At 42.9% G+C, this 22,153-nt stretch overlaps 1 protein-coding gene across 1 annotated transcript; it reads left to right on the top strand.

Annotated features, from left to right (window-relative positions):
- The first annotated feature begins 14,833 nt into the window (after positions 1-14,833).
- AZGP1 (alpha-2-glycoprotein 1, zinc-binding) lies at positions 14,834-21,046 on the top strand. The gene is made up of 4 exons (XM_025426112.3): positions 14,834-14,993; positions 17,294-17,554; positions 19,562-19,837; positions 20,438-21,046. Exons 1-4 carry the CDS (start codon positions 14,918-14,920, stop codon positions 20,770-20,772), a joined length of 948 nt encoding a protein of 315 aa, XP_025281897.3. The 5' UTR covers positions 14,834-14,917; the 3' UTR covers positions 20,773-21,046.
- Positions 21,047-22,153: the final 1,107 nt, after the last annotated feature.

The raw sequence follows: 22,153 nt of genomic DNA, 5'->3' as shown, positions 1-22,153 counted from the left end.
TAGTTTTTTAAAAAATTAAATATGTGTTTGGCTATCTCAGTCAGTGGAATGTGCAACTCTTGAGCTTGGGGTTGTGAGTTTGAGACCCAGTTTGGGTGTAAGGATTACTTAAAAATAAAATCAATTGGGCAGCCTGGGTGGCTCGGTGGTTTAGCACCGCCTTTGGCCCAGGGCATGATCCTGGGGGCCCAGGATCGAGTCCCATGTCAGGCTCCCTGCATGGAGCCTGCTTCTCCCTCTGCCTGTGTCTCTCTGCCTCTCTCTGTCTCTCATGAATAAGTAAATAAAATCTTAAAAAAAATAAAATAAAATCATTAAAATAGGAAAGATTTTTAAATTTAAAATAAAGCACCCTACTGATGCAAAATCAAATGGATATAAAGAATCTAAAAAAAAAAAAAAAAAGAATCTAGCTAGCATTGTACCTAATTATAGAGAACATACTGATGGTTACCAGAGGGAAGAAGGTGAGGGGAAGGGAGAAATAGGTCATAGGGATGAAGGAGCACACTTGTCTGTTGGGATGGGCACCAGATGTTGTATGGAAGTGTTCAATCACTGTATTGTACACCTGAAACTAACATAACACTGTATGTTAATTAACTGGAATTTAGATAAAAGCAAAAAAAAGTAAAAACTAGCACTGTGACTGGAAAAGAAAAGGGGAAAAAGATATGTCTCGGTTTCACAATGATCAGCAGCTGGAATTCGCTGAGGCAGAGCAAAATTAAAAAGCTGTTTGTTTTTCTAATAAATTAAGGCAATATAGTTGACTATAGTAAGAAACACTTTCAGTAAATAGTGAATTTGATAAGAAATTTCCTCATGATGGGGTGCCTGGGTGGCTCAGTTGGTTAAGCATCTGCCTTCAGCTCAGTCTTAATCCCAGAGTCCAGGGATGGAGCCCTGCATGAGGCTCCCTGCTCAGTGGTAAGTCTGCTTCTCCCTCTGCCCCTCAAACCACTTATGCTCTCTCTCTCTCTTTCTCTCCCTTCTCTCTCTCTCTCTCTCAAATAAATAAATAAAATTTTTTTTTTTTTTTAAAGAAAGAAAAAAACAAGAGATTTCCTCATGGGGCACCTGGGTGGTGCAGTCAGTTAAGCATCGGACTCTTAGTTTCAGTTCAGGTCATGATCCCAGGGTGGAGAGGTTGAGCCCCACATGGGGCTCTGAGCTCAATGGGGAGTCTGCTTGGGATTCTCTCCCTCTACCTCTGTCCCTCCCCCTCCACCTACCTACCCCACACATCCACACACTCTCCCTCTCTCTCTCTCTCTCTCTCTCAAATAAATCTTAAAAAGAAAAAAAAAAAGAAATTTCCTTGAAGTAGTCAAAGAAGTATCAACAAATTAGCCACCTAAAATCAGAATTACATGTTCAACAAAAGCTTTAAACCATTTGTAATGTGATCTGCACCTGTAACTTTGGCCAGCTATAAAATAGCTTGAATTCTTGTACATGCACACTTTTTTTTTTTTGGAAACCACTTTTAGATGGAGAGATGATAAAATAAATTATTTCACCTATAGGAATTTCATTACAAAATTATGAAGAAGACTAAAAACACTGTATTTTACCAAAACAATGAAAGTTCAGTAAGCCACCACACAATTACCCATAGAATTCAATAATCCCAAAGATGAATTGAACCAAAATTTAAAAATTATAAGAACTTTTCTTCAGCCTCAGATGAATCATGTGATAAGAGATACTGCTCAATTAATATTTTGAGTACATTTTGTCTCAGTATACTTCCAAACTCATAAATAAATGTTGTCAATTCATGGCCTAAAAAAATCATACTTATAGCATAGATATTTTGTAATCTTTTACAACTATCAAAGAAGAACTTCAGCTAGAAGTTTTATTTTTTATGATATTTACTGTAGGCTTTATTTTTATTTATTTCTTTACATTTTTTAAATTTAAATTCAATTTGTCAACATGTAGTGTAACACCCAGTGCTCATCCCATCAAATGCTCTCCTCAGTGCCCATCACCCAGTTACCCCATCACCTCCCCTTCCTCAAGGAGCCCTTTGTTTTCAGCTAGAAATTTTTAAAAATATTTTCTATCATGATGGACAGTTCTCTAGATGTTTTCATTCTGCTTTGTTCCACCATATGAAGTATATTGAAAACATTTATGTTCAGTTCTGAAGTAGACTCTAAGAAAATCATGAATATGGTTGATAAATTAATTGAATATATATATGCAAATACTGTAAGTCATCACTCGTTTGTAGAACTGCTGAAAGAGATAGAATGAATTGGGACACCTGGGTGGCTCAGAGGTTGAGCATCTGCCTTAAGCTCAGGGTGTGATCCCGGGGTTCTGGGATCAAGTCCCAAGTCGGGCTCCCTGCGAGGAACCTGCTTCCCGCTCTGCCTATGTCTCTTGCCTTCTCTGTGTCTTTCATGAATAAGTAAGTAAAATCTTTAAAAAAATAGAATGAATTTAATGGTCTTGTGCTCTTTGCTAATGCTTATTGGTTGAGCCATGGAAGAAGAGTTTTGCAAATATTTACCATATCGACGATGTCAATGTGAGATTTTATTGAAACAAAAATGTTTGCCAAATGTTCAATAATCAAAGACCAAAAAAAATGGCAATGTGAATCATGTTTCCTCACATTTCATACCACAGAATTTATTTAAATTTAATTAATTAACATATAATGTGTTATTGGTTTCAGAGGCAGAGGTCAGGGATTCACCAGTTGCATATAACACCCAGTGCTCATCACATCCTTGTGCCCCCCTTAATGCCCATCACCAAGTTACCCCATCCCCCAACCCTCAGTCCCGCGTCCCCTCCCCCAACTCTCAGTTTGTTTCCACGAGGAGTCCCTCGTGGTTTGTCTCCCTCGCTGATTTCCCATTTGATTTTTAAGCTGTTGCTCACACTTGAGCTCACCGCAGCAGCAACAGGAAGTGGCTATGAAAATCATTACAGTAAAATATGTACTTACAGGTAATTTCATGCAGTTAGGATTTATTACTGCATCTTTACATCTGTTTACATTTCTCTTGACTGCAAATGGCACCATGTACAGTCTGTAACTATGTGCATAAGTTTTGATAAATTTTAATATTTTTAAATAAGATTTATCGGGGCACATGGCTGGCTCACTCGATGGAGCATGTGACTCTTGATCTCAGCGTTGTGATTTCAAGTTCCATGTTGGGTATAGAGATTACTTAAAAATAAAATCTTTTAAAAAATAATAAAAAATAAAAAAGATTCGTGCATTTTTATGGTCATAAATGATAAAATAGATTGCATCTACATATATGACATACCTTTAACTTAATTTTTTCAATATTTCTAGGCTACATGATTCATCCGTGACTCTTTTCAAAGTGTTACAAATCTTCCCCCAAATTTTTCCAATATATTTATTGAAAGAAATCTGCATATAAGTTACTTATATGCAGATTATATGCAGATTTTGGTTGTGCAGTTCAAATTCAAACAACATGGGTTTGAAGGGTCAACCATAATAGCTTTACTCCGTTGGTAAGGAATCTATGTGGAATTCAGCCACATGCTAAGCTTATACATTCTTATTATACATTCTGAAACATTGGAAATGACTACCGGATGGGTCTGGAGAGCCAGCAACAATTAGATGTACTGGGAAAGGGAGCTGGACCAGGGCTCTACTTATTGCCAAACTGCCATATGCATTATGATGGAGTGTCCTCAGCTTGTCAGTGCCAAGTCAAATCATGTATCCAACCATCCCCAAAAGATTTTGGTATCCCCCTTCCCTGTTATGTGGCTTTTTTGAGTAAATGGCTGTAGATTACAATGAGAAAGAACTCAAGGAATCACTACTACATACACCTGACATGGTGTTGCAGACTCCTTCCACATGGAGATCCAACTGCATCTTCAATCGATAGACTCTCAGTCTACCGTACTTAAAACTAACAGTGCTCAGAACTAACTCAGTTCAGAAACCTGTCGAGGGCCTTTGGATTTACATGAAGGCCTTTGGATTTGATTTCTTTTGATTGTACTTACTACAGAATATCCAACTGTTGGCTGTCCACCTATCTTTTTTATAATAACCTTATTGAGCTATGAATCACATTTAAGTCTCCAATTCATTGAGGTATAATGTATTCAAAATATTGTGCATCACCACTATGTAATCTAGAAAATTCCATCACAGCGAAAGAAACCCTGTACCCACTGATCATAACTCCTCATCTCCCATCCCTCACCCCTATCCCAGGGCAACCATTAACCTACTTTCCATCTCTATAGATTTCCAATTCTAGGTTTTTCAACATAAATGGAATTATATAATATGTGGCCTTTTGTGATTAACCTATTTCACTTACCATAGTGTTTTCAAGGTTCAAGCAGGATGTAATATGTATTGGGATTTCATTCCTTTTTATTACTAACTAATATTCTATTTCATGGATGTACCATTTTTATTTATTCATTCATCAGTTAATGGACATTTTGGTTGTGCTCCTTTTTGAATAATGCCACAATATGTATGTACAAGCTTTCATGTGGACACATGTCTCCATATTTATAAAGTCTATGTTCAACTTTTTGGAGAATTGCCAGTTTGTTTCCAAAAATGGTGGCAACAACGATAGCCAAACTGTGGAAGGAGCCTCGGTGTCCAACGAAAGATGAATGGATAAAGAAGATGTGGTTTATGTATACAATGGAATATTACTCAGCTATTAGAAATGACAAATACCCACCATTTGCTTCAACGTGGATGGAACTGGAGGGTATTATGCTGAGTGAAGTAAGTCAGTCGGTGAAGGACAAACATTATATGTTCTCATTCATTTGGGGAATATAAATAATAGTGAAAGGGAATATAAGGGAAGGGAGAAGAAATGTGTGGGAAATATCAGAAAGGGAGACAGAACGTAAAGACTGCTAACTCTGGGAAACGAACTAGGGGTGGTGGAAGGGGAGAAGGGCGGGGGGTGGGAGTGAATGGGTGACGGGCACTGGGGGTTATTCTGTATGTTAGTAAATTGAACACCAATAAAAAATAAATTTAAAAAAATAAAAATAAATAAATAAATAAAAATAAAAAACAAAAATGGTGGCAACATTTGACATTCCCAGTGGCAATGTAGATGGTTTCACTTTCTCTGTATACTTGCCAGCACTTTTTCCCCCAACTATTGAGGTATAATTGGCATATAATGTTGTATAACGTTAAGGTATACAACATAATGACTTAATACACATATATATTACAGAATGTTTACCACAATAAGGTTAGTTAACACATCCTTCACCTCACAGAATTACCATTTTTGTTGTTGTTATGGCAAGAACATTAAAGTCCTCCTCACAGCAACTTTCAAGTACACAATCCTGTTAACTGTGGTCACTTACTTACCTTACAACTGATTGACCCTTTGACCAACATCTCCCCGTATCCCTCACCCCTCAGCCCCTGGCAGCCATCATTCCACTCTCTGTTTCTATGAGTTCAATGTTTTAGATTCCACATATTTGTAAGAGATGCAGTATTTGTCTTTTCCTGTCTGGCTCATTTCACTTGGCAAAGTGAAATCCGCGAAATCAAGTGAAATCAAAGTTCATCCGTGCTGTCGCAAATGGCAGGATGTCCTTTTTTATGACCGAATAATATTCCAGTGTGTTTGTGTGTGTGTGTGTGTGTGTGTGTGTGTGTGTGTGTGACATCTCCTTTATTCATTCATCCATAGATGGACACTTGTATCCATACCGTGGCTGTTGTAAATAAGGTTGCAGTGAACATGGGAATGCAGATACCTCTTTGAGATTCTGATTTCATTTTTTTTTTTTTGGATATATACCCAAATGTGAAATTGCTAGATAATAATGTACTTCTATTTTTCATATTTTTAGAAAGACCACACTTTTTTTTCATAGTGGCTGTACCAATTCAAATTCCCACCAAGAGTCCACCAGGGTTCTCTTTCTCCACATCCAAATTAACATTTTTATCCCTTGTCTTTTTCAGAAGAGCCATTCTAACAGATGTGAGGTGATATCTCATTATGGTTTTTATGAGTACTTCCCTGATGATTTGTAATAATGAGCACCCTTTGATATATTTGTTGGCCATTTGTATATCTTTTCTGGAAAGAAATATCTGTTCAAGTCCTCTGCATATTGTAAAGTTTATCTATTTTTTTTTTTTTTTTAGTAATCTCTACACCCAACATGGGGCTTGAACTCATGACCCTGAGATCAAGAATCACATGCTCTTCTGACTGAACCAGCCAGGTACCTCCCTCTGCACAGTTTTAAATTGCATTTGGGGGTGTTTTGCCAGTAAGTTATATGAGTTCCTTACATATTTTGGATATTAACCCATTGTCAGATAGAGTTGGCAAATATTTTCTCCCATTCCCTAGATTACCTTTTCATCTTGATGATTGTTTCTTTTGCTGTGTAGAAACGTTTTAATGTTCCCACTTATTTATTTTGCTTTTGTTGCTTATGTTTTTGGCATCACATCCAAAAAAAAATCATTGCCAAGATAAATGTCAATGAGATTTTTCCCTATGTTTTGTCCTGGGAGTTCTATAGTTTCAGGTCTTTTTTAAAAGATGTTATTTATTTATTCATGACACACAGAGATTGGCAGAGACATAGACAGAGGGAGAAGCAGGCTCCTCGCAGGGAGCCCAATGTGGGACTCCATCCCAGGAACCCAGGATCACACCCTGAGCCAAAGGCAGGCACTCAATCGCTGAGCCACCCAGACGTCCCTCAATAGCAAATTAAAAGGATTATATACCATGACCAAGTAGGATTTATCCCTGGGATGCAAGGTTGGTGCAATATATGCAAATCAATACATGTGATACAATCATATTAATAGAATGAAAGACAAAAATCATATAGTTACATAGTCATCTCAATAGTTACAGAAAAAGCATTTGATAAAATTCAGTATTCTTTCATGACAAAAACTCTCAACAAATTGAATATAGAAGGAACACATCTCAACATAACAAATGCTATATATGATAAACCCATAGCTAACATCATACTCAACGGTGATAGGGTTGAATACTTTCTCTTTAAGACTGGGAACAAAAAGAAGAGGCCCATACCAGCAGTCCTATTCAGCACAGTAGTGGAAATCCTAGTTAGACCAGTTAGGCAAGAAAAAGAAATAAAGGGCATCCAAGTGGGAAAGGTGGAAGCAAAACTGTTTTGGAATGCCTGGGTGGATCAGCAGTTGAGTGTCTTGTCTTTGGCTCAGGCGTGATCCCATCAGGGGATCAAGTCCCGCCTCTGTCTCTGCCTCTGTCTCTGCCTCTCTCTATGTCTCTCATGAATAAATAAATAAAATATTTTTTAAAAACTGCTGTTGAATTTGGTTTGCTAGTATTTTGTTGAGAATTTTTGCATATATATTCATCAGGGATATTGGTCTATAGTTTTTTAAATATTTTATTTATTTATTCATAAGAGACACAGCGAGAGGGGCAGAGACACAGGACTTGACCCCGGACCCTCAGATCATGACCTGAACCAAAGGCAGATGCTCAAACACTGAGCCACCCAGGTGCCCTATAGTTTTCTTTTCTTGTAATATCCTTATTACAAGGTTTTGATATGAAGGTAATGCTGACCTTATAAAATGAGTTTGGAAGTATTTCCTCATTTTCTTTTTTAGAAGAGTTTGAGCAGAACTGACATTAATTTTTTTTATTTTTGCTAGAATTCACCCATGAAGCCATCTGGTCCTGGGCTTTATTATTGGAGTTTTTTGGCTACTGATTCAATCTCCTTACTTATCATTGGTCTGTCCATATTTTCTATTCATGATTCAGACTTGGTAGGTTGTACATTTCTAGGAATTTATCCATTTCTCCTAGGTTGTCCAATTTGTTGATGTATAATTATTCATAATAGTCTCTTATGCTTCTTTGTATTTTTGTGGTATCAGTTGTAATATCTCCTCTTTCATTTGTAATTTTATTTGAATCTTCCCTCTTTTTTTCTTGGTAAGCCTAGCTAAAGGTTTGTTAATTTGGTTTATCTTTTTTAAAAAAACATAGCTCTTAGTTTCATTGATCTTTTCTATTGTGTTTCTGGTCTCTATTTAATTTATTTCTGCTCTGGAAGGGGGCAGGATAGGAACTAAAGATGGCTTTAGGGTCAGACTCTTCCCCCTCTACCAAACCGCTTCTCAAGGAGGAGCCACGGAGTTAGGTGTCTTTGCTCATGGCATGTGATCATCTCCTTGGAAACCAAGAGCTAGGATCCCACATTCAGGACTATGCAGATGGTCCAGTCAGAGTGACCAAAGTCCTTGTCTAAATGTCTGAAGTGGGGGTGGAAAGTGGGGAGGTACACAGAACCCAGGGAATAGGGACACTTTTCAAAGTTTGATGAATTTCTCCAGATTCCTCAATGGCTCCATTTATAAATGTCCTCAGTGCCCGGGTCAGTGTGGGTATCAGGGGAGGAGGTTAAGTTTGGTGCTGGGGGTTGGGGAGAGGGGGCTTTTGCCTAGTTATTTCTAAGCTTTTTACAAGACCTTAAAGCACTAAGACAAACTTCTCTTTCACAATAAGTTTCTGAGGATTGGTGCCAGGAAAGAAGCGCCTGAGGGTAAAGAGAGCTCTCATCCCACTCCTTTATTCCACCAAACAGTACCCTCTTTGTCTCTCCTCTTCCCACCAAATGAGACCAGCCTCCTCCCACAGCCATATGTTAATGACATGTGCCAAGACCTGGAGCAGTAGGATGCAGGGATCACCCAAGAGTAGGGAGGAGAAAGAAGTATAGAGGCCTGGCACTTCTGTATCCACCACGAGGGGAAGAGAAACCTTTCTTCTCTCTCTCCCTTCTTCTTTTCCACAGCTGGATTTATCTATCTGGTTTTGAGGAGAGTGAGAGATTACTAGGGTTGATAACAAGTGTTAAGGAGGGGTCAGCAGAAAGAAAGTGTCAGAAGAAGAAGGAAGACATCTGCCCAGAGAATTGAATGCAGCAGCACTGCACCCGAGATACTGCCTGACCTGGAGAGAAGAGAGCTAAGCTAGTCCTGCACCCATCATCACATGAAAATCTGGAGGAAACAAAAATATAAACTAATACTTTCTTAAGATTTAAAATCTATAACATTTATAAATAGTCAACAAATGCATTTCTCACTAGTATGGCAAGAATTTAACTTAGCAGCAAATTTACTCAAAGAACTGGTGATACAGAGGCAGCATCCTGGTTTTATTCCATGATGATTACATCTGGCTTATTACCAGAATTTCTAGAAAATTCTCCTTCCTGAACTTCTTGAACACAAGCTCTTGCCTGTGTAAGCATGCAATCAATCCCTCAAGGCTGACAGGAAGAAAACCCTGGAGACCAGAGACCATGGGCAGCTGTTGATCCCAAAGATCAAGTTTTTCCTTCTTGACTTTCTGCCGCCCCACAGTGGGTCTCACAGTTGACCCATACCTCAAAGTCCCCTCCGCTTTGACAGGTCCTTACTCTGTGACTTTCTTTATACAAGATTTTCCGGATCTAGTGAAGTCTTCCTCAGGTTTTAGGCCACTGCCTACCCCAGTAGTCAGATCTTCTTTCTCCACGATAATAAAGGCAGAAAACCCCTCGGGTCCTAGAGCCAAGTGATGGGGATGGAGGACAGGAGGAAAGCCAAGTTCATAAGACAAGGAATGACATCTTTGAAAGACACCATGGACTATTCCAAGGACAGAGAATGCCAGTAGACTGAGTGCTGTGCTGTTTCCACAAGCTCAAGGGGCAATCTCTAATAGGCATGAAAACAGGAATTAGCAGGAAGGAAATATCAGAGCCCCAGTGATCAACAAAAGATACAAGTAGAAATATGCAGACACTCTGCACTCCCTACCCCATACTTCCTCTGCTTTCTTCCTACCCTATCATATTCCCATTCTCACTTTCAGGCCTCAGCTTTCACACAGGAGGTAGTGTCAGAATCAGCTCTTATCCAAGTTCGACTGACCATACCCCTACCCATGTGAAGCTGATCCCACTTTATAAAGCATCAAACTTGGGATGCCTGGGTGGCTCAGCAGTTAAACGTCTGCCTTCGGCTAGGGGCATAATCCCAGAGTCCTGGGATCAAGCCCCACATCCGGCTTCCTGCATGGAGACTGCTTTTCTCTCTGCCTGTGTGTGTGTGTGTGTGTGTGTGTGTGTGTGACGAATAAATAAATAAAATCTTAAAAAGAAAGAAAGAAAGCATCCAACTCACCTATGGCCAGGGCTGATGCGTGGAAAATGAGCCAACTTTGGGGTCATTCTGACCATGGTTCACGTGGTGGCTCTGCTAGTCACTAGATATTTCATAGTGGCTTAATCAGGTGACTTAATCATCTGGGCAACTTTGCATTAACAACTCCTCTCATGATTATTGTGAGAATTCCATATTTAAAAACTAGCCTATGTAAGCTGCCTGTGGATAAGGGATGGTGTGTCTCCTGATCCACCCTGTTCCCTCATTTCCAAGGACATTGCTCAGCATTTAGAACTTTCTCAGCACAGTCCAGAGTTCATAGTCCATTTGGGGTTTTCACTGAATGTTTTCCTTTCCATTGCTGTTATAGCCACATGAAACCCTAAGGAATCCTCCAGGCCATTTTACATAAGAGGAAACAGAATCAGAATACATAATTTCTGTGGATCATACAGACGGCAAGATGCAAAACAAGACAAGGGGCTGGTTCCTCAGACCCCATAAATTGTTGATACCAAGGCATAAAATTAGGGGCAAAGAGTGGGATTAGAGAACAAAATGCCCCAAAAGCTGCAGAGAATCTCCAGAAGGATGAATTAGGAAAAGAGCCTGGACCATGTCTCCTAAGTAGGAGTGATCAAGACACAAGGACTGGGAAGTACATTGGCTGGAATAGAAAAGTTGTGTTCAGAAGTCATTAGTAACAGAGGTGATGGATAAAGAGAGGAAGAGGAAGACACTAGGTGATTATAATTAATGGCATTTATCAAGTAAGTGCTATGTACCAGGTGCCTGTGATCTTATTTAATTCTCATCAAAAACATCTGTGATAAAGCTATTCCTATAATATCCATTTTAGCGATGAGGAAATTGAAGCACAGAGGAATTAAGTACGAATTTGCTGAAAATCATAAATTTAGCAGTTGGTGGTGAAGCTGGTGATCAAACCCAGACATACTGTCTATGAAACCTGGATCACTAACCCAATTTTTTACCATATTAGGGATTACTATTTTTGAATAATCAGCAGGAGGGAAGAGGCATCCCCAAATAGGGATTATATTGATCCCAGGGAGTGGCTGTTCAGAGAGAAGAGAATCATGGAGCATTAATGAAAATAGGTGAGAGTTATGGGAACATCAAGAATTTGAGGGGGGATACTAAAAGAATAAAGGAGCCGACATAATCACTCTACAACCATGCAACTAGGCAGTTGAACTCTCGAGTAGAAAGAAAAATTGCAAATAATATAATATTTAAAACAATTCTTATTTGGTTTTGGAATACCTACTAACGTTCTCGTGCCTGGTTCACCCAATATTCACAAGATTTCCTAAGAAATAAATTCTGTCCAACTGATTCAGGAGCATCTGCAGAACTTATTTCTCTCTCCCAGCCCACGGATAATCTCCCTCTTGTGACAAATAGGAGATTACCTCTAAGACTCAAGAAGCACTCAGCCAAGTGGAAATGTCTGACTTGGACCTTACTGAAGTGAGGACATTAGGTGTACAGTCTGCCACAGCTCCAGGAGGTCAGCAGTGAGGGCTGGATCATCCTGTTTGCCCTGCAGTGGTAGACCATCTTTCCCAAAACCACACCAATATATCTATGCAAGAGGGGCCTTCTCTGCTCAACTCCCCTCTACCAAGACTGGAGTAGTACACAGGTGGGTTGATCACCATGGCATATAAAATCCCCTCTGCCAACAGGGTTCCCAATGCAGATGGGAGAGGTGTGGGACCATCCCCTGAGGCAAATGCTTGTCAGAGTTTGAAATTTAACCCTACTTGAACCCATAAATTAACTTGTTACTGTTTCATGCTGATGGCAGACGACAGGAGAGCTCTGAGACATAGACAAAGGGCTGTTGGACACGGCACAGCAAACAGCATGAGCATCGTGGGCCCAGGTTACCCTGAACCCCTAAATCCCAGACAGTAACTCTGAAGGACCCAAGTGGATGCTGTATAGGCAATAGGCTTGTGGTAGAGTCAAGATTAACTCTTAACTTGGGGAATGCATGCTTTTCTAGTGAGCTGTCATGAGTCTGATCTTTTCCCAAAGATCATCTCTTAAGGTTATTCACTGCAAACACTACCCTGAGAAATGGCCCAGGTAAAGATCACACAGGACTTGGCATTCCCAGTAAGGATATGCAGGAAGCTTAAACTCAAGGTCCCTATGGCAGATTGCCCTGCCCAACCCTGAGATTATGATCTGAGCCAAAACCAAGAGTTGGATGCTCAACTGACTAAACCACCCAGGCACCCATGGAAATTTATTTTAAACAAAACAAAATTGACTCAACCCTAAACTACTTTTATAGCTTTATAGGACAAAAATCAATAATAAAATTTTTTTTATAAAAATAGAGATAGAGATGTGCCATGAACAAAGGAGGAAAAAGGCCAGACCAGTTGGCTGTGTATGGTGGCCCTACATTCAAAGTCTTGCACCTTCTGGGGAATGTTGGGCTGAGTGCTGTAGAGTAAAAACAAAGGAAAAAAAGCAGGGTAGTGTTCTGGAAATATGCCTCCCACAATGGACAGATTCATCAAATTCAGCAAAAAAATCCCAGCCTCAAGTGCCTTTGGACCCTGTAGCCCTGGACACCAATCAGAAGTGGGAATCACATCCCAATGAAGTGGCTGAGGCCTACCTGGAAGAGGAGTGCTCTGACATGTTCAGAGGGATCACCAACTACCTGGACTAAGTGTTCAGTGCTTCCTATGTTCAATTCAACAGCAATGAGCAAAAGAAAGGCCAAGGAACCCTGAGAAGAGGGGACATAGCAGGATGAAGACCCAGTGGAAGAGAAAGAGGGCTTAGAAGTATGAAATAGTGTTCCTCAGAATCCTACTTAACCCACTAAAAGTATTCTCAAAAGCTATGGGTTCAGGATGAGAATAGGGACAGGGAGGGACATTGCGGGCTTACTCCTAAGACTTAAGGCAGGTGCCTAAATTCAGATTCTGTCCTTATTGTGAGCTCCCAGGGAGAAACTGGACTGGACAAGTTCCATGGTCCTTTGCTTCTCTCTCCCATTCATAGCTTTTCTCATACCGAATTGGGTGTGCAATATGTGAAAATACTGTCTTTGATATTTAGTCATGGAAGAAAAACCAAATAACTCAGAAGGAAATAATTTAGCCAGTGGTATTTCAAAGCAACTTCTGGCCCCTTGAACAAATCTGAAAACCACATGACAGGAGAAGAATGTCAGATCAATAAGGAAACCCAAAGTCCACAGGAACAGGCTAGGCTAAAGCAGACTGGAATGTGAGACCCCACCCACCTGTGACAGGACAGGTGGGTTAGGGTTGGGCCAGAAGAGGGAACCTCAGAAGACCCCAGTCCTGCCCAGCTGGGAAAGAAGGGGGAGAGGGACACAGAGCCACTTAGACGCCCACAGAAACTTCCTGGAGGAATTCAGATTTCAGAGGACAAGATATCTGGCCAAGAAGAGGTAAAAAGATTGTTCCTGACCACTTGGGCATCAGATGGCTGAGGGGAGGGCCACAGGGGCCTGACAAGGGACATGACTGAAGGTGGGATTGTGCCGTGGACAACACCAGGGAGTATAAGAGGCCCAGAGGAGCAAACATGGGTCCGTCCACGAGCACCTCCTGCCCGCCCAACAGAGAAGCAGTAACAGATTCTCCTGCCGGCAGGACCAAGTTCAAGTGCGCTCTGAGGATATTCTACCTCAGGAGGACCTCACTGCCACAAACTGTCTCCTTCGAGGCAATTCCTCAGTCACTTTGAAATCTCATATTGCTCTACATTAGGGGACCTCTCTGCAAACAGCCCATCAGCCCCCAAGGGCACAAGAGAAGGCCTGTGTTTCCATGTAGTTGGCTTCCTCTGTATCCTGTGTGTTTTATTTCATGCATTAAAAACTAGATAATTTTATCTAATTATTGCCTGGGTGGCTCAGTCAGTTAAGCGTCCAACTCTTGGTTTCAGCTGAGGTCATGATCTCAGGGCCAGGAGATGGAGCCCCACGCCAGGCTTGAAGCTTATTGAGGAATCTGCTTGAGATTCTCCTCTCCTCTCTCTCTGCCCCTCCTCCAATTGCATAAGCTTGTGCGCACACAGGCTCTCTCTCAAGGATAAATAGATTTTTTTAAAAAAGAAAGAAAGAAAAGAAAGGGAAGGAGGCAGAGATGTGAATGTCTTCCATGCAGAACTCCAGTGTGCTGGGTGTGTGTGAGAGAGAGAGAGGGTCCCACCCTAGCTGGGGTCTGGCCATGTGTAGAGCTTTTCCAGAGGTGGTCTGACCACACTCAAATCCCCCCAGTGAGCCTAGGGTGAGGACATCATGATAGACTGGGAAGGCAATACACACCCCAGGCATCTGCCACTTCACACCTCCATTCCTCCTCCCTCAGCCACTGGCATTCTGTCACCTGGGGGATACAGAGTCCCAGCCTGAAGATCAGCCATCTTGGCTCTCCATTTGCACACCATCTGTGAACTCACTGAGTACAACGTCCGCCCAGGGTGGCTTGTGCATCCTCCTCTCTCACTGTCAGGGGAGGAGCCTGTCCTGCACTCTCATTGGCTATGGGGTCACCTTTCCCAGGCTGGGCTCAAAGCCCAACCATTCCCATAACTACACTTGGCTTTATCTCCAAGTAGTCTGCTCCAAGTTCCACAACACAGGGCAGACCAGTCTGGTTAGACACAATGGACACAATTGTGTCTGCCCTGCTGTCCCTGCTACTCCTTCTGGGTCCTGCAGTCCCTCAGGAGACCCAAGGTGGTAAGTGAGGAAGTCAGGGTGGCTCTGGAGAAGAAGAATGGAGGGGAAGTAATAAATGGGACAGGCAAGTTGGAGAAGGGCCTCTAATGCATCTGGGATTCCCAAATATACTATGGGAATGGGTGTCTAAGGCTGTCACCTAACTCAGCCCATAGCCTTCTAGAAGTATTGAGGGAGTCTCCGGACTCGTGCTAAATGAAGCCTTAAAGAATCAGAATCTAGGGATGCCTGCATGGCTCAGTAGTTGAGTGTCTGCCTTCAGCTCAGATCCTGATCGTTGGGTCCTGGGACTGAGACCCGCATCAGAGAGCCCAATGAGGGGGCCTGCTTCTCCCTCTGCCTATGTTTCTGCCACTCTCTGTGTGTCTCTCATGAATAAATAAATAAAATCTTAAAAATAACTAAATAGAATCAGAATCTAAAACCCTTAATTTACAAATAAGCAAAGCTGAGACCAGTGAGGTGAAATGACAGGTCAGGGTCACACACCAGGACAGAGCAGGAGCCACACAGATAGAACTTCTTGTTCCGTCTTTTCTTCCAGCGGCTGGATGAATCTGTCTGGTTCTCAGAATAAAGAGGGTGTAACTCTAAGGGCCAGATGTGAAGGCAAGTTAACTGGAGGGTTGTAGAAGGAAGTCTGTCTCTTTCCCCCACTGTCAGACCACAGTTCTACCATTAGCCCTGAAGGCAAGTTAGGGGGAAAGCAGCCAGCTGGAATCTGGGAAGCACTAGAGTCAACACTAGAATAGGGAAATGAGGCTGTTTCTTGGCCACAAATTTCAGTTTGAAGAAATGTAAGCTAAACTGTTTATGTCTGAAATTCATTATATTTACAAACTATGAGAATATATGTTTTTAATATTTATGTATGTATGTATGTATTTATTTATTTATTTATTTATTTATTTATTTATTTATTTGAAAGAGAGAGAGCCCATGTAGGGGGAGCAGCAGGCAGAGGGAGGGAGAGAAGGATGGGACTCAATCCTTCAACATGGGACTCAATCTCAGGACCCTAGGATTAGGACCTGAGCTAAAGGTAGATGCTTAACTGACTGAACCACCCACACACCCCTATATATTTTATTTTAGAATGTTAATCACATCCTACACCAAAATCTTTATTAGTCAGGGTTCTGCAGAGAACAAGAATAAACAGGAAGTATAAACAAGAGACAGAGATTGATTTTAAGAAATTGGCTGGCACAATTGAAATCTGCAGGCTGGAGACCCTGGAGAAGAGTCAATGTTGCCGTCTTGAGTCCAAAGGCAGTCTGGAGGCAGAATTCCTTCTTCTTTGGGCGACTGGGCTTTTTTCTTCTGACCTTCAACTGATTAGATGAGGCCCACCCACTATGAAGGATAATCTGCTTTACTCTCGGTCTATAGTGTTAAAAGTTCATCACATTTAAAAATTAATTAGCAAGAATAATTTCAGTACTCGAATTAGGAATCTGCCATCTGACCTCCAACATTATAACACTCATGAGTTATATCATGAATTAATTATGGAAATGTCCCCCCTCTCCCAGCCCCTGTCTTATAGCAAAATGCAAGGTACAGCCCTGGGAATTCTGGGATCCAGATCCTGATCTTACCCTGTGTCAATCCATTCTAGGTCATCTCCTGAATTTTATGATAAATTTTTCCTACACATTCAAATTCTATGTATTAGACTAGGTTATGCTCCAGTAAGAAAGTTTTTAGTGGTTTACCCTAGCAAGTGTTTATTTATATAAAATATAAATAATATAAATATAAATATTTATATTATATATAATATATATATTATATATAAATATATAATTTATATATTCAGTTTATCATATGAACTGAATACAGATAAGGCAACTTTCCTCTCTTCTCTGGGGTGACTGAGTAATCCAGGCTGTTTGTATCTGGGGACTCCTGTTTCATCCTGAAGTCTCCACAGTCATCACATAAATAAAAGAAAGACAGAACAAACCCATTCATAGGGCCTCAGACTGGAAGAAAGACATTGCTCCCACTCACATCCCCTTTTGACAGAATTCAATCACATACAAGGAGGCTGAGAAATATTATCTTCTTATCTGCCAAGAAGAAACAATGGAGTGAAGACACAGAATGGTCTCTGAAGTGCCATCCCCAGAATAGAACTAGGGCCCTTTAAACTTGAGTGAGCCTCCAGAGATATAAGGCTGAGGGCCAGGGAGGAAAACACCCAGGAGCCAGGGCCCCCTTCCTGACTCTCTGCTGCCCACGTTGGGTCTCCCTTGCATGGACCGCACACCTCAAAGTCTTCTGCTCCTTTTCAGGGCCTTACTCTCTGAGCTTCTTCTACACTGGGCTATCCAGACCCAGTGATGGCTTCCCCAGCTTCCAGGCCACTGCCTACCTCAATGATCAGGACTTCTTTCACTATGACAGTGAAACCGGGAAAGCCATACCCCGGTACCCATGGAGCCAGATGGAAGGAATAGAGGACTGGGAGAAGGAGAGTAAACTTCAGAAGGCAAGGGAGGACATCTTCATGGTGACCCTGAAGGACATCATGGAATATTACAAGGACAAAGAAGGTCAGTGGACTGCTGGGGTGGAGGGTCTTAGCTCAAGAGGTAGGCCTGCAGGTGTGAGTGGGAAGGGGTCAGCAGGATGGAAATAATCTCCATCCCGAAGGAGGAATGGAAAGCAGAATAGAAATATGCAGGCACTCTGCATCCCCTGACCAGAATGCATCTGCTCTCCTCCTGCCCCATCACCTCCTCACCCTCACTCCTAGGCCTCAGCTCCCACAGGAAAGGATATTCGAGTCAGCTCTCATCCAGGCATGCGTGACCTCTAAGCTGCACACCCCAACCTCTCTGAGGCTGATCCTACTTTAGAAGGTGTCAGACTCCCCTGACCAGGGATGTTGGGCAGACAGTGAGCTAATCCTGGGGTCAGTCAGACCTGGGTTCACGTGGTGGCCCAGCCAGTCCCTAGCTATTTGACAGTGACCATGTTCTTAATTATCTGGTCTGATCGCAAAATTGGAATTGCCAAGAGACTCCATAAAACTTACAAATGTAAATTCCATGAAGGTTAGAACACTGTCTGTCTTGATCACCCATCACCTGGGACTGCCAATAATAACCTGCTCAAATGAAATCTGTTGAATGATGGAGAGAAAATGTCTCACACGAACTGTGGTCCATACTAGCAGGTCAGTAGGGACTGAATTCAAAGCCACACATTGTTAGAGTTACATGGAATCCTGAAGGAGCAGACTCAGGAAGGCTGTCTGTAAGGAGCAGACTCAGGAAGGCTCATCTGGACTTGTGGTGGGAGGAGTAGGAGGAGCCACAGCACACAGAGCCCTGGGCCTGGCTCTCCTGAGCCACACCACCCACCCTCACCCCTATCCCCGCCCTCTAAATCAGCCACTCACAGGTTGGTGAACTGTTGATACTAACTCATTATAGGGTATCAAAAGATGGGCAGAAAGGGCACCAGCAGACATTCAATTGGCTGGAATAAAATGCTGCAAGTAATTATGAGTAAAGAGGGTAAAGAGATGAATGGCGGATGTTAGAGAATAATTAACATTTACTGAGCACTTACTAGGTGCCAGGCACAGGTGTTAACACCCATAACGCTCACAACAACCTCTAAAGCAGCACTGTGGGGCAGCCCTGGTGGCTTCAGCCCAGGGCCTGATCCTGGAGACCCGGGATCGAGTCCCACATCAGGCTCCGTGCATGGAGCCTGCTTCTCCCTCTGCCTGTGTCTCTGCCTCTCTGTCTGTCTCTCATGAATAAATAAATAAAATCTTTAAAGCAGCACTGTGGCCACTGCTGTTTCCAAGATGAGAAGACCCAAGGGCAGAAGGGTTAAAGGCTCAAGTCCAAGCCAGGTTCGGTGGAGAGAGATCTGCCTTTGAGCCCAGGTAGCTTGAGATCAGAGCCTGTGCAGAGTGCTAACCAGTACCGGGTAAACTCCAGTTGTGTCCCCTTCCCTGAGGAAGCCAGTTTCCAAGACTTGTTGCTCACTGGGCTGAGGCAGGGGCTTCAGAGATCTGTAGTGAAGATACCAAACCCCAGAAAAGAGGGAAGCAGTGGTCACATCATGCTCACCCAAGTGGTGACATCAGCTCCCCTTAGAACTGAGAAAAAAGGAGAAATTTCATAATTGGTATAAAACTCTAAATAATTTCTATTTAACTCAAAGATGGTACTTTGGTGGGGTTGTATCAGGTTCCTAAGAGCTCCTAGTATATCCACAGTTCACTAAAAGAGATGATGAGATGATATGGGGGGTGGGGGGGGGTGTCTGGGAACACTGTGCATGGTCTGTACTCTCTGACCCTCCCCAGCCGGGAAGGACGCACCTCAGCTCAGATGGGCCTAAAATACCAAACCAAAGCAACTTTCCATCTTGTGCTTTATGTCTGGCTCATAACCCATTTGCCAAGATGAAGGGACCACATGCTTAGATTTCTAAAACCTTTCTTCCTGTTGTTTTTGCAAACTGCAGAGGAGTAAAAGTTATTAAAACACAGTCAATGCTGGGCTGACTGATTTCCTGGGGGCCTGGGGAGGGTACAGGGTCTCATACCTTTCAGGGAATGTTTGGCTGTGAGCTCCAGAATAACAAAAACAGTGGAGCATTCTGGAGGTACGCCTATGATGGAAGGAACTTCATCGAGTTCAACAAAGAAATCCCAGCCTGGGTCCCCCAGGACCCAGCAGCTCTGAACACCAAGAAGAAGTGGGAAGCGGAAGAAGTCTATGTGCAGCGGGCCAAGGCTTACCTGGAAGAGGAGTGCCCAGTGATGCTGCAGAGGTACTTAGAATACGGCAAGACCTACCTGGACCGACAAGGTATCCACCTGCTTCCTACATCCTACTCCTCTGCACCCCACTGAGAAAGACAAAGGTGATCTCAAGCTGGGAGCCTGGGGAACATCTCAGGCCAATGCCACAGCAGTGTCTCTATGATGATACCTCTAGGCTGAGCAGTGGAGAGAGGCAGGTGTGTAAAATGCCTGCCTGTGACAGCCTAGTTGTCACAAGTGGAGACTTTGGTTTGGGAAGCAGTGAGAACAAGGGTCCTATGGGACAGAGCAGGGATGGGTCTGATGGATAGAGCCACAGGCAGAACCAAGGCATGGAGCTGAGACTGGGGGAGGAGGGAGCCCCAAAGCTCACTCAGAAGTTTGGGGGGAAAATATAAAAATGTATAGGGGCATTCACAATTTCTTGTTATCAGAAGTCAATACACAGTGGAGGGACAGGGAAAGCCCGGGGGAGGCTCATGGGAACCCTTGGCTTCCCTGACCTTCATAGAAGTTCCCTGGGGAAGCAGATACAGAGCTTGGAGTTCTGTTCATCACTGACACCCAGAAAGTGGGAGGGAAGGGATATGAGCAGGGAGCCATCGAGGGCAGGCCCTCCATATCCATGTTCTGCCCCCACCCACAGAACCTCCCTCCGTGTCCATCACCAGCCATGGGACCCCGGAAGGAATTCAGACACTCAAGTGCTGGGTCTCTGGCTTCTACCCACAAGAAATTGATCTGCACTGGATTCAGGCGGATGATACACAGGAGACTAAGTCGGGGGGAGCCCTTCTTCCCAGTGGAAACAACACTTACCAGGCCTGGGTGGTGATGTCAGCTTCCCCTCAGGACTTAGCCTCCTTCTCCTACTCCTGCCTCGTGAAGCACAGCAGCCTGTCCCAGCCCCTCACTGTGCTGTGGGACAAGAGGCAGGGAGCGGTGAGGGCGGAAGGCTCTGAGGACACTCAGGTGCAGTAGCCACCCTTCCTGTGAGACCTAAGAAGATGAGCTCTAGAAATTGCTGTTGCATTACCAGTGAGGCCAGGGATCAGGTGGTGGATTCAGAGCTGGAAGACTTGAGTGCCAGCCACTGAGATGACTCACTTCCAAACTGCTTTTGGAAGCAACTGCAAAACCCCATCATCTAATCTGTCGAATCAAATCAACAGTAATCACCTTGCCTAGCACATAATGTAGAAAGGTATTTTAAAACTGAGATCATATAAAAAATATGAGTAGATGTTACCATTCATCCTGTGCTCTGAAGCCTTTGATTCATCTGAAATTCTTGCTATAGACTTGAGGCAACGTTTACAGGGCTTCCTACACTGGGGTGTCCACTGCAGTGTGGCCTGGATCATCTGGTCCCTTGGGCCTTGCTCAGGAGCCCACTATGGATGTCCTTTCTTTTATCAGGTCATAGAACCTCTTTAATACAAACCCATGCCTCTTCTGTGCCTCAGTTGCCCAGAGTGGCTCAGTGGTTAAGCGTCTGCCTTCGGCTCAGTCATGATCCCGGGGTCCTGGGATCAAGTCCCACATTGGGCTCTTCACAGGGATCCTGCTTCTCCCTCTGCCTATGTCTCTGCCTTTCTGTGCTTTCCAAGAATAAATAAATACAATCTTAAAACAAAACAACAACAACAACAAACCCAAAGGACAGAGCAGAGCTCTCACACCTGACCTTCCTATGAAGCCCATCTGCATGATCAGGACTCCCTTCCCTTCCCTGCTGAGCTCCTTAAGGAAATCATCCCCAGCATTCAGAATTCTGAGCTGACCCTTATCTTTCTTGAAAGCCTAAATTCAAAGGTTCTACTTTTTATTTTTGATACTTTGACCCAGTTTGGAAATCAAAGCTGAGAAAGTCTATGTGAAATCCACATTCCATTCCATTCTTCTGGGACCAAAAAAAAAAAAGGCCTGTTTGAACAGTAGAAGCTGCAGAAGAAAACAATCCAGATAGTCAAGAGGGAAAAATATACCCAGTGATATTTCAAAACACATGACACTGAACAAATAAGGAAAACCACATGACAGCAAAAGAATGTCAGATCGATAAGGAAACCCAAAGTCCACAGGAACAGGCCAGGATGAGGAGAATGTGATTCCCGTTCCCCTGTGACAGGATACATGGGTTAGGGTTGGGCCAGAGGAGGGAACCTCAGAAGACCCCAGTCCTGCCCAACTGGAGGGGAAGGGGGAGAGGGACACAGAGCCACTCAGACACTCACAGAAACTTCTGGAGGGATTCAGATTCCAGAGAAGGAGTGAAAGCCAAGACAGCTGGCCAAGGAGAGGTAAAAAGATTGTTCCTGACCAGTCAAGCATGAGATGGCTGAGGGGAGAGCCACAGGGG

This window comes from Canis lupus, chromosome 6, assembly GCF_003254725.2.
Source record: "Canis lupus dingo isolate Sandy chromosome 6, ASM325472v2, whole genome shotgun sequence".
Lineage (NCBI taxonomy): Eukaryota > Metazoa > Chordata > Mammalia > Carnivora > Canidae > Canis > Canis lupus.
This window is presented reverse-complemented; position numbering and strand designations above follow the sequence as displayed.